The sequence below is a fragment of the Monocercomonoides exilis genome, assembly GCF_001643675.1.
Source record: "Monocercomonoides exilis strain PA203 chromosome Unknown scaffold25-1336746, whole genome shotgun sequence".
Classification (NCBI taxonomy): domain Eukaryota; phylum Preaxostyla; order Oxymonadida; family Polymastigidae; genus Monocercomonoides; species Monocercomonoides exilis.
Window position 1 is genome coordinate 341,761 of NW_027150570.1, and position 12,326 is coordinate 354,086.

Genomic DNA, 12,326 nt, shown 5'->3' on the forward strand with positions numbered 1-12,326 from the left:
GGACCAACAATTAACAATAAAATGACAACATTTAGCGTGTATATTATTGTTCAACTTTCGAGAATATTGAGCAGGAAAAAGGAAAAGAAAAATGGAGCGATTGCAATTTATTCAGAAGCTTGGAACTGGCTGAATGGAAAAACAAAGAGGAAAATGATATTGTATCGAAAGCTGCGTGAGAGGATGGAAGAAGAAGGATATGAAGATATTATTATCAGCTATAATAAAACAATCTTGGGGAGATTTTATGTGAAGGAATTATCAAAAGACCCTTATGATTATTTCATTCATAATCAAGCTCCAAAAATGAAGCATTTGCAAGTGAGTAATTTAGCAATCTGTTTGGCTGCATTCCCAGTCATTTTCTTCTTTTTTTTGAAATAGATTTTTTCTTTGTATTTGTTCTTTGAATAAATTTTCATTCGATTATTTTTTCTTCATTCAACAGTGAAGTGTTTTGTTGTAATTTTTGTTGTTTTCTCACATCAAACATATTCTTTTGTTTCGGTTTTCATCATGACAATCATCCTCTTCATCATCTAAACTTTCTTCTTTATTCGGTTTTATATTCAATTTAATTTTTATTATTTAATTTTTTTGAAACAATTTCATTTATTTTAAGAAATTGTTGTGGAATTAGTCATGTATTTTTCTTTCATTCGCATATTCATCTTTGCCATATGTTGCATCAATGCTCATTATGAAATCACCTCTGCTAACGTCTCATTCGTTTCCATATCAACAATTCAAAGCCTTCAGCATTTGAGAAAAGCAATAAAAGAGATCGGAGTGAAAGTTCAAAGAGAGAGAAAGGATATTTGAGCCTGCTGTTGAAAAAGAAGATGAATAAATGATTATGAAACTGAGTGAAACCGGAACAGGGAAAAGAAGTTTAAAAGGATTGTTTTTTTCCATATGATTCGTTTCTGTAAGTATTTCAATCTGACAGTCAAGATAGTTGGTGAGATTTCTGTTTTTTTGTTTGATTTATGTGAAAAGGAGATATTGAAAAAGAAGAAAAATTTCTCACTCCTTTCTGATGAATGAGTGAAAATCTTCATGAAACAATGACAAAAAGGAGAATAAATTGAAAGATCACATAATGTTAAAGCGCAATTTCCTGTTATGGGAATTTTCTTGTCTCACCCGTTTGAGTTTTTTCAGGTTTGATCAGATTATTCCTTCATAATATTTTCTTATGAAAAATGTTTGACGATTTCTTTTTCTTTTTTAATTGTGTTTCACACAATGTTTTCAAATTTCTCTCTCTCTCTCTCTCTCTCTCTCTCTCTCTTTTTTTTTTTTTTTTTTTTTTTTTTGTTTATTGTTAAAAATCAATACTTATTATGTAATGGCAACCGAAAAAGCTTGGTACAAATCGTTGTTTTTTCTAAAATTCAAGAATTTTGCCCCAAGCCATGTTTGTATTTGTTGTTCTAATCTTAATAATAGCAATTCATTAATTAAATAAAAATTCAAAAAGATTCAAAATAATTCGAAAAAAAATATCTAAAAAATATCTAAAAATCATAAAACAGATAATTTGAGTGATCGTTTTTAAAAGACGCTTATACAAACAATTAATTGCAAAATCAAATAGAAGCCAAATTACCGAAATATTAAAAAGAAATCAATACAATATCAAAAAAAAAAATATTTCAGTGCAATCAGGAAAAAATAAAAGCCTGAAGCACCATCATTTTAACGTTTAAAGAAGAAATTCTCGAGGCTTCGATCACTGAAAATATCTGCAGACCTTTTCAATATGTAGAATAAGACGATCACATCTTCATATCCTTCCTCTTCCAGCTTTTCTGCAATCTCTTTTTCGATCTTCTTTTTGCAACTTTTATTGCCCGGATCACTTGCCGGTGTGATTTGCCCTTCAGATAGTTTCAATATAAACATGACGAAAGGCGAGATCATGTCGTATTTCACTGGCAACAAGCAAAGCTCCTCCAAAGCATATTCAATCACTCCGCTTCTCGGCAGACGCTTGTCTGGAGTATACCCACTCGCACAAATCACCCGCTTAAGAGAACATTCGCATTCAATGGATATTTCACTGCAGTACTTCTTCGATGCCCGGCACAGCTTCACAATGCTCGAAAGAGGCTCCGTGCGCTCTTTGCTCCACATCGGGCAATATCGAAAATATGTCTCAAGCGTTCGGCACCACTTCTTTATAATCCACACTTCTTCAGCTTCCACTTCACCCTGCTTTTCTCTTTTCTTTTTGCCCACGCTCCTTTCCAGCTCTTCCAGTTCTCTTGAAGATTCCTCAAAGAAATGAAGCTCGTTCACAGCAACGCTTGCCAATTTTCCTTCCTTAAATAATCGATCAATAAAAAACTTCCAAATTGACTGATACGCAAGACGAGTCAGATTCCAATTTTCCTGATGATACTTGATAATTTCTATTATCTTATTCAAATACAGTTCTGCTTTAACATCCTATTTCAGACATTATTTCAAATAAAAAGTTTATTTTCAAAGAATAGAGAAATTTCATATAACAAAATAAAAATAAAAATAATGCTCTTTCAGACTTCATTAAAGGCAATGCAGCTCAACGCCAGCAAAGCCATTTCAACATCTTTTTGACAATTCACAATTTCTTCTTTGTTTGAAGCAAAATTCAAAAGCAAAGTGACAGATTTGTGAAGAACTTTCTTTGGCATGCAGCGCCTCCAATCGAACAAAAATAAAAAGCACTCGCAAAGGCCAATAGCAAGATTTTTCTTCCATTCGTCCTTCCCTTCCTCTTCTTCAACTATCATTCTTTCGACGTATTTGCACAACATGGATCTGTTGAAACATTTGGTCCATGATTCTGAAAGAGATTTGCGATAGCCCATGTGCCTCAGAAGCATCACAGCATTTTCCACTGATATCTTCTCTTCCACCATCATTTTGCAAAGCTCATTGAAAGCATCTTTGCTGAGGATGCTGAAAAGTTCATTCTCATTCATCTTGAATAGCATACCCTTCACATCTTCTATTTTCATCGCTTGCTCGACCGCATTGCAACTGTTCAGCTGAGAAAGAGTTTCTTAATTTACGGATTATCCCATTCAGCAAAAAGAAAACAATTCAAAAGAATATATATAAACAAACCATAAAACATTCTAACTTTTTTCCATTGAAGCACTTCACCATTTACCATATTTTCTTCTGATTGTCTCTCAACAAAAGAACACAAGAAGACAGAGTTTGTTTGATATTTGAAAAGCCAAAAATTTTCTTGAAAAGTATATTATGGTTGAAAGGAAAAAAATTGGTGTTGTATTTTTTGAAAAACAAAATCAAACGTCAAAATGCAAACATAAAAATAAATAAACACTTATTAATAAATACATATATAACAGATTAGGTTCAGTTGAAAAAAGAAATACTAACAGAAATATTCAATCACATAAACAATGTTAAAAACTTGGCTGTATTCAAATGAAAGCAAAAGTTTTCTAACATTAAATAAAACAGAGGTGCTTACACGCAAAATAGATTGGAATTACAAACTAGAAGGAAAGAAACAAAGAATTAATAAAACAAACAAAATCCAAAAACAATACAAAATTATCCAAAAATTAAATTGACTCTTCAATTTTAAGTTACACTTTTACCACATCGCAAACAACTCAAATCAATCAATCAATTCATTCTCTCTTTCCATATTCTCCTGTTTTTGATGTTTGTTTTGCTGTCGAAGAAGCTGTTGAAGAAGTGGTGGTGGCTGTGTTAGTTGTTGATTGTATGACTTTCCTTTCCTTTTCATCATCTGTATCACTTTCTGAGCTCTCTGCATACGCAATCGCATCTGAGGCTGTCATCACAACCGCATTCGCTGGAAAGTGTGAAAAAAGCTCCTTCTTCACCTCAAACAGCCCCATCCTCTTGCTCGCCTCCTCTTCCCAGCAGCTTCCAACAACCTCATCCATTCCCCTTCCTGCAATCATCTTTCGCGATGGCCTTTCTCCAAATGTTATCTTCTGTCCAGCTGTATCGGCATCATATTCTCCAAACGGAATCTGCAGCGTCAGGCACTCCCACAGCATCATCCCAATCGAAAACACAACTGACTCCTTTGTTGCTCCCATCTTCTTGTTGATCAGTAGCTCTGGTGCCTTCCATCTCAGGCACTCTTTTTTGAAAACATCATCCTCATCCTCAAAGGCAGATGAGGGAAGAGAATCTTCATCGTCATCATTATCACTGGTAGAAGTCACAACAGTTGACGAAAAGATAGAGGATGAATCTGAATCATCATCAGATGAAAGGAAATCAGAATGCATCACAATGCAGATCACCATGTGCTCCGAGAATAACACAATGTGTGGACTCAAGTTGGTGAGCGATTGAAGTGGGTTTTCCATTTCATCAAAGGAGTGGAGTGCGAGATTAGCCACCCAGAACAGTACCTGAGCAGCTGTCTGCTCTCTTTCATTTAATGAGCCAATTGCCATCTCTTTCTTCTCATTTCTTCCATGCAACAACATGAACAGAGAATCTCTCAAATCCACAATCAATTTCTCATGAGGAGACGAACAGGCCATTGCATCCACCAGATTCGACATCGATGAAGTTGTGGGACATAGATCCTCCCCTCGAACAAATGTGGATTCAGTGTCTGAAGTGTCTGCGGTTGAATTGGATGAGATGGATGGAGAAGGTGATCTCTTTCGAATCTCTTCTTCCTCCTCCTTTTCCAATGCCCAATCAGGAATCTTGTCTGAATCTTTGCCAAGAATGTATTCAGTCGATCCACTCTCAGACAGAAGATGCTCTTCAGATTCTGAATGAACCATCTCCTTTCCATTTATTCTTTTCTTCATCCTCTCATCATTCTTCCTTTCTGCTTCCCTTTCTGCTCTTCGCCACTGCGCCTCAGGTGACATCTCCATCGTCACCATTTCAAATGCCTTAGGATCCTTTTTCACGGTATCGTTCACAATCACTTCCAATTCTTTTGTTCGTCTCTTTGCTTTTCTCCATCTAACAGCCAGAACAATTGACACAACAAAAACAATCAGCAGGATTACAACAAGCACAATGACAATCAACAACCAATAAGATTTTCCTTCTTTCCCACTTTCAACTATCCTTTCATCTCCTTTTGGATCAGATTCGCTTCTGTTCTTCAGAATGAATGGATGCGTTGACGAAGGAGATTCAGCATCTCCAAACAAAATATGAACACTCACTTCTGTTTTATCATCACAACTGCTGAGGAGATCCTTTGCCACACTTCCCTCAACTTCTCTTTCTGACAAAAATCCATTTGAATCAAAATCATGTTTTTCAATCTCTTTCTCTTCTCCCTTCCTCTTCACAACTGAGAATGACAGATTGCATGGAACAAGAAGCAATCCTTTGAATGTCAGTTTCAATCTATCTGTTGATTCTTTTGCCTCAACACTTTCCAACACAGGAATGAAAAATGATGAATCTCTCTCTGAAACAATCCCTTCAAAACTGCACCCTTCATTCAACATCCAAAGTGATGTGTTTGGCAAAACTCCATCTCCTCCTTTCAAACTCATCACATTCAATGTTCCTGAATCTGAACAGATGATATTTCTTCTCAATGATGGATATCCTTCAATTGAAGGATTATTGTCAATGAACTCTCCTTTCTCAATTATCACATTTCCTCCACTCATTGTTATTCCACCTTCGGCTGAATTTGTGATTGTTGTGTCTTTCATCAAAACAGAACTCTTCACGACATCCACAACAGATCTATCCCATCTGCAAATCTCTTCGCCTCTTCCATTATCCTCATTCCCATCCTTTCCTTCTCTTTCCTCTCCTTCCTCTCCTTCCTCTCCATCAAACAAGCACGATCCAATCCTCACATTCACACACTCACATATCCTCATCATCCTTCCTCTCTTGTTTGTGCTCCGGCATTTCGCAAAGGAACAGTTCAGCACACTCAACCCCCTTTCAGCTCCATCCATCTTCATCACACTTCCTTCAGAAGCCACTGACATATTCTCAAACTTCACTTCCTTCATCTCTGCCTTCGCTTTTCCCCCAACTTGCACTACTTCCCCATCACACTCAATATTCGATATTCGTGTCTCAGCAATTGACACACAAGATTCTCCACAGAACGACAGAAGTGGCACAGCTGAATGAATTCCACTGAACAACGTTTCGCTCATCTTCACCTCTCCACTCTCCACATCAAGAATCATGTTCTTCATCACAAGATCCATTGTTGACGAGCTGAAAATGCACTCTGAAATCTCCAATCTCCCATCATTCTCTTTCAAAACACTCTCCTCAACCCCTTCAAATCCCTCTCCAAACACAAACTGGCACCTCTCCACAACACACTCATTCACAAACACCATCACGCTCCTCTCCTCTCCTCTTCCCTCCATCTTCCCACAAAAATGGATTGTCGCCTTCTCCCTCCGAATCGACACCATCCTCACATCCCCAATCACACATCCCTCTCCCATCATCCCTTCCCCATCAATAAGAATCGTATTCACAACACTTCGTTCGATGTGCTGCACAGCATTTCCAATGCTCTCACACGGATTGCTCTGTGCTCCACACTGCCTGCTGTCACTCCCATTCACACACACAAACACCTGTGAAGAATAATAGAATGTGATCAGAGGGATCAGATCAACATCAACTTTCCCTTCTCCATCGCTCCCACACATCGACTTCTCCCCCTTCAGCGCCTCCTGGCTGAAGTCCAGTCCAAACAGTCTTTCATTCAACTGTGACTCAATCGAGTCACATCGGATGAACACATCCTTCCCCACAAACGCATCATTCATCATAAATCGGATGTTCTCCAATCTCAGCTCAAGTGGTGGCTTTTCCGTGTTGGAGCATTCTCCATTCGGATCAAGCGCATCAATCATCATCCCTCCTCCCCTTCCATTCCCTGTCGAGCACACACACATCCCAAATGAACACCCACTCACTTTCACCTCCGACTCTCCTCTCTTCATCATCATCTTCATCCCTCCTCCTTCTGTGCTTCTCTCGCTCATGCACTTCGTCAGCACACATCCTTCAATCACACACTCCATCCCTGATGAGAACGATCCCACACTCATCACACTTGCCCTGTTCTCCAAACATGTGATATTCACAAATGAGGAGCTGTTCACCCTCACTCTTTGTTTTGTGTTTTCTCTTGCTTTGTTGATCAACATATTTGTTGCGGAAGGCTGACTCAGCGATATCAGACTCCTTCCTGAAATCGTTGTGTTCGAAGCAGACACATTCATCACATCAATCACTTCCACTTCTGGGGCAAACTCCAAAAACCCTTTGGCCAGATTGAATTGAGAAAGAGAGACATCCTCAATTACCACACTCCCTCCATCTGCGATTACCAATGAATATTTCGTTTCTTTTGTTGAATCCTCACAAACAAATGAGCATCTCATGATTGAAAGTGATGTTGCAGAGGATGAAGTTGAGTGAATGAGTGATGAATGTCCTCCCAATTCATTTGGCAGAGAAAATGTTAGGTTTGTGAAAGAAGCAACAACATTCGATGATATCATTCCTCCCCCTTCTCCTCCTTCACCTTCATTCCTTCCTTCCTCACTCACTTTCAAATTTGTTCCTTCTTTCTCTCCTTCAATTGACACAATCGAAGTTTTTGAAGAAGAAGATGATGATAAAAATGATATTCCTTTTTCAAGCAGTCCTGATCCAACAATTTTGATATGCGATTCGCCTTCTCCAAGTGGTTCATATCTCAGTGATTTCAAGTGATCAATCGATGAGCATGGTGCTTCTGAATACCCACACCCACTGAAGTCTCCTCCTTTTTCCTTCGAAACAAACCCATTTCCACTCCAATTATTCCACAAATACACAACCAATGGAATCACATATCCCTCCTCTCCTATCGTCTTCCTTTCCCATCCACACAACTCATCCAATAAATCCAACTCCTCATCATTCATCTCCCATTTCAGGTGCTCCTTGTTCACAATCTCTCTCAGATCCCATCCTGAAACAAACATGTTCTTCCCTTTCCAGGCATTGCATCCTTCAAATTCCATTCCTTCAAGCACAAATAATTCAAACTCTTCAGGAAGCTCAACAAACATCCCTCCTCCAATTCCTCTTCCTCCATTCTCAACATCCTCTGATGGAACTTCACATCCAGAAAAATTCACATTTTTCATTTCCAAACTCCCTCCCTTCCCCACTGATATCATCATCCCTCCTCCTTTCATTACACTTCCACCTGAACATCTTGATGAAAAATTGCATTCTTCAATTTTCACACTTCCTCCTTCTTCATTCATTTCCACATTCAAACATCCCCCATTTACTCCAGTTATTTCCACTCCACTCACTCTGCTATTCATAATCTCCAGTTTCACACCAGCAGTCATTGTGATTGGTGATTTCCCATTCATTATCAATGAACTTTCCATCACAAACCCATTCATGATTAATTCTCCTCCCTCAATGTTTATCACATTGCATCCAATCTTTCCATCAGTCATTGCCCCACTTTCAAATGAGACTGAACAGTTCGTCACATTGAGTGTTGATGTTGAGTGAATGAATGCACTTCTCCTTGAATTCATCTGACCTTTCACAACAAATGAAAGTCTCCTCATTGTCAGTGAACTCGAACATCCAACAAGACAATCTTGTGTGGCTGATCCTCCATCACTCACATTCACTTTCATCCTCTCTCCCTCTGATGAAGATAACACTATTCTGCCTGAAATACTCACATCAAATGAAGAGATTTCAATTTCATCATTTATTGAAGAAGATGAGATAACCTCTATTTCTTTTGAACTTTCACTCAATCTTGAGTTCACACAATAATCAACTGTCAAACACCCAAACCCTTCAAACCCACAATGACCGTGGTCCATCCCATTTCCTCCACTCCCATCAACAATCACATTTGTCCCCATTGTGCACAAATACACAAACAGTGGAATCACTCCACTTTCATCCCCATTTTCACTCCCACTCAGCTGAAACACATCTGATGGAATGGCTCTTGTGTCAAAAAATGCAAATGAGCTGGCATTCACTTTGGACTCCAAAAACACACCACTCCCACAGCTCAAAAACACATCCTTCCCATATTCAGCTTCATTCTCATTCACTTTCGAAAACTCAACATTCTCTCCAATTGTCAATCCACATTCTCCACTCTCCATCAACACAAACATCCCTCCTCCTCTCCCTCCGTTTCCTCCATTGTTCTCTGACTTGCATCCATCAGCCACACTCGATCCATTCATCGCAACTTCTCCATTTCCTTGCAAACAAACATATATTCCTCCACCGTTCCCATTCTCACATGCACATTGCTCTATTGTTGTGTTGCTCACCACAAATGTCTCATCTCCATTCACACTCTTTGCCACAACCACCCCATCTCCTTCTGTCAGATTCACATTCCGAACTGTCACATTTGACAGAAAACTCTCGTCTGAAACATCCTCTGTTGGTGATGGCTCGGCAAACAGAGGTTGGCTCACTTTCATGTTTTTAATCTCCACGTCGGTCATTGCCAGCTGTGAAAGTTTCACAATAAGCACAGATGAAGTCATAATTTTCGTTTCAACAACACTCGAAGAGATCAACACATCCTCCAGCGATAGAGTCCCGCTCATGTCTGAAACAACAAACACACTCGGACTGGAATCTCTTTCCGAGTTGTGATCAATTCCCACATGAAAGACTTCCAATTTCCCACTCGTTACTCTGAACAATGTTGTTGAAGACGGAGACAAAGATTTCGTCTCAATAATACTTCTTTCCTTTCCTTTCCCTGTCATTCTCATCTTCTTCGATTCAATGGATATTTCTGTCTCTTCATTGCAATGATTCCCTTCCAACAGAGTGATTGACAAGACTGCCTGCGTTGCACTCCAATTGACTGCAATGCCAATCGTTTGACATGCGGTTAACTCATCTGTTCCACACAACTTGTCATCAACTCCTCCATCAGCAGCAACAAAACGATAAAGAATTCCATCCTTTAACCAATCCTTCTTTTCTGTGTTCTGGAATTCCCATTTCCCCAAATTTGAATAATCGTATGCATAACACATCCTCTGAATATCTGCATTCGTTGTATAGCATTCATAGAATGGATTTCCTTTGCTCAAATACAGATTATGTGCATCAACATATTCTACGTCATGCCCATATGGATTGGTTGCATCCCTGCATTTGCATTCATGAAAGAAAAGGAAATAACAATAAATTTTGTCATAGGGAGCTGTTGTTTTATTCGGTTCCAGATACAATCCTCCTCCAAATGAAGTTGCTGAGCACGAAATATACCGAATTTCACTCATTTTGAATTTTGTTTCAGGAACAGTTTTACAAAACATTCCTCCGCCAAGTGTATTTGTGAGTGAGCATAAAGTGAAACTGCAATTAAACACGCACGTACTCTCTCCTCCTCCATTTTCTATTTCAATGCAGTCAGATATAGAAACACAAAAACAATCAAGATAAAGACCTCCTCCATATTTAACAGCTGTACAATTCTGAAATTCACATCCACAGATTTTTGTGCATGATGAAATTGAAAAAGCGAACAATCCTCCTCCGTGATGGTATTGTGCTGTACAATTTTCAAACACATTATTTTCTACATGAACAGATTTGATTGAATGGCACATAATTCCACCCCCACGGCTGTATGCAAAACAATTATTAAACAGACAATGCAAAACTGAAAGTTCTCCATTTCCCTTGTTGTACATGAAAATAGCACCTCCACTCGAGATTCCATCTATGGAAGAATCGCTTGTTCCAATCGTCTTTGATCCATTCCACTCACACCAAATAAATGAATTTGCTCCATCGTCTGTTGTGTTTTGTCTCCCTGGTTTCAATGGGTTTTCTTTGCTTCCAATGAATTCAATATTTCTTGTCCTGCAACACTCAACGAACGAAGTGTTTGAAGCAGTCAGAGAAGCAAATGGGTTGTTCAGGGAAGGAACAATACCCCCATCATACGCATCACAAACTGATGAAAATGAGCAGTCATTCATCTGACTGGTGCATCCATATCCAAGAGTAAAAGGATCCACTCTGTGTGTTGAAACTGTTGAAATATTGGAGAAAAACGAATCTGTGAGTGAAACGCTCTCAACAAACGAAGAAGATAGAAATGGAGGAGAAGATATCTCGAATGATGAAAAATGTGACGAGCAAACAGAAACGTGACTGGAAGGCTGACTTTTTGATCCCCTCAATTTTGTGGAGAAAAGAGGAGACATTTGAGTTTGTTGTGCATTCCAAGATCGAAGTGTCAAGTTTGTTAGTTGAATTTGACTGAAACACAAATCAAATGGACTTTTTTCGCTTTTAACCTCAAAATAGCATCCAGAAATCATCGCAGCACTTTTTTCCCTCAAAGTTATTGAATTTGTGTTTCCATTTGCAAACATCCCCAAATTCATGCAATGGACCGATGAATTTATCAGAATCATGTGACTCCTCATCTTGCTTTCTTCAATTCCTTCATACGCCTTCTTAACATTGCGCACATTTACACTTGATAAATCTCCTTCAGAAATGAAATTGTTTTTGTATGTGTTTGTTTTAGTGGATTCGATTCTGTTGTTTTGATTCTTTCTCCATTTTCCTTTCCGTCCCTCAGATTCTAAATATTCAAAACTATTCTCTTTGCACTGGGTGAAAGAATTAATTTCCAACACATTGCAACTATTTTCTACTTCTGTTGAAGTCGTCGAACCACTTGCAGGAATAATTTGCAAAACATTCATTTCTGGAATAGCTTCAACTTTATCGTTTGCGGCATCTTCGAACAAGCAATGCCCGTAAATTATACTCCCCAAAATAGCAGAAATAACAACTGCTAAATTCATTTTGATGCTGAAAATTCGATTATCTTTTTCTCAAATTTGAAACGTGTTATTATGGGTTATATTTGATCTTCTGAAATAACTCAACTCCATTCAAAATCTGATGCATACGTCTCATAACCTTCATAAAATGGAGACAAAAATTTCATGTTTCAAAATGTCATTTCATCTTTATTTATTTTTTTTTTTTAACAATTTTGTTCTTTTTATTTATCAAATCTCGTTGATTTGGTCTTTATATTTATGTAATTTTATGGCAAATCGTTCAATGGATGATCTTTGTTGTTCATTTTCTCAAAGTTCATTGTATTTTATTTATTTTCAATAAAAAAAACAAATTTTATGAATGTCATTTTTTTCGAATTCCATTCTTTTGAGTGCATATTTTTCAAAATTTGAGAAAAAGAAAAATCAAATGAAATTCAAAAAATATGTTGTGAACTACCAATGGTTTTC

General features: G+C 38.0%; 2 protein-coding genes across 2 annotated transcripts; both read right to left on the minus strand.

Moving 5' to 3' along the window:
* Positions 1 to 1,424: 1,424 nt before the first annotated feature.
* Positions 1,425 to 3,166, minus strand: MONOS_10738 (uncharacterized protein; the record flags this gene model as incomplete). The annotated part of the gene is made up of 3 exons (XM_067863213.1): positions 1,425 to 2,454; positions 2,550 to 3,052; positions 3,118 to 3,166. The coding sequence occupies 3 exons, from the start codon at positions 3,164 to 3,166 to the stop codon at positions 1,702 to 1,704; spliced, it is 1,305 nt and encodes a 434-aa protein (XP_067726529.1). The 3' UTR covers positions 1,425 to 1,701.
* Positions 3,167 to 3,656: 490 nt separating this feature from the next.
* MONOS_10737 (uncharacterized protein) lies at positions 3,657 to 10,328 on the minus strand (the record flags this gene model as incomplete). Its single annotated transcript, XM_067863212.1, has 3 exons — positions 3,657 to 5,263; positions 5,417 to 10,194; positions 10,315 to 10,328. 3 exons carry the CDS (start codon positions 10,326 to 10,328, stop codon positions 3,657 to 3,659), a joined length of 6,399 nt encoding a protein of 2,132 aa, XP_067726530.1.
* Positions 10,329 to 12,326: the final 1,998 nt, after the last annotated feature.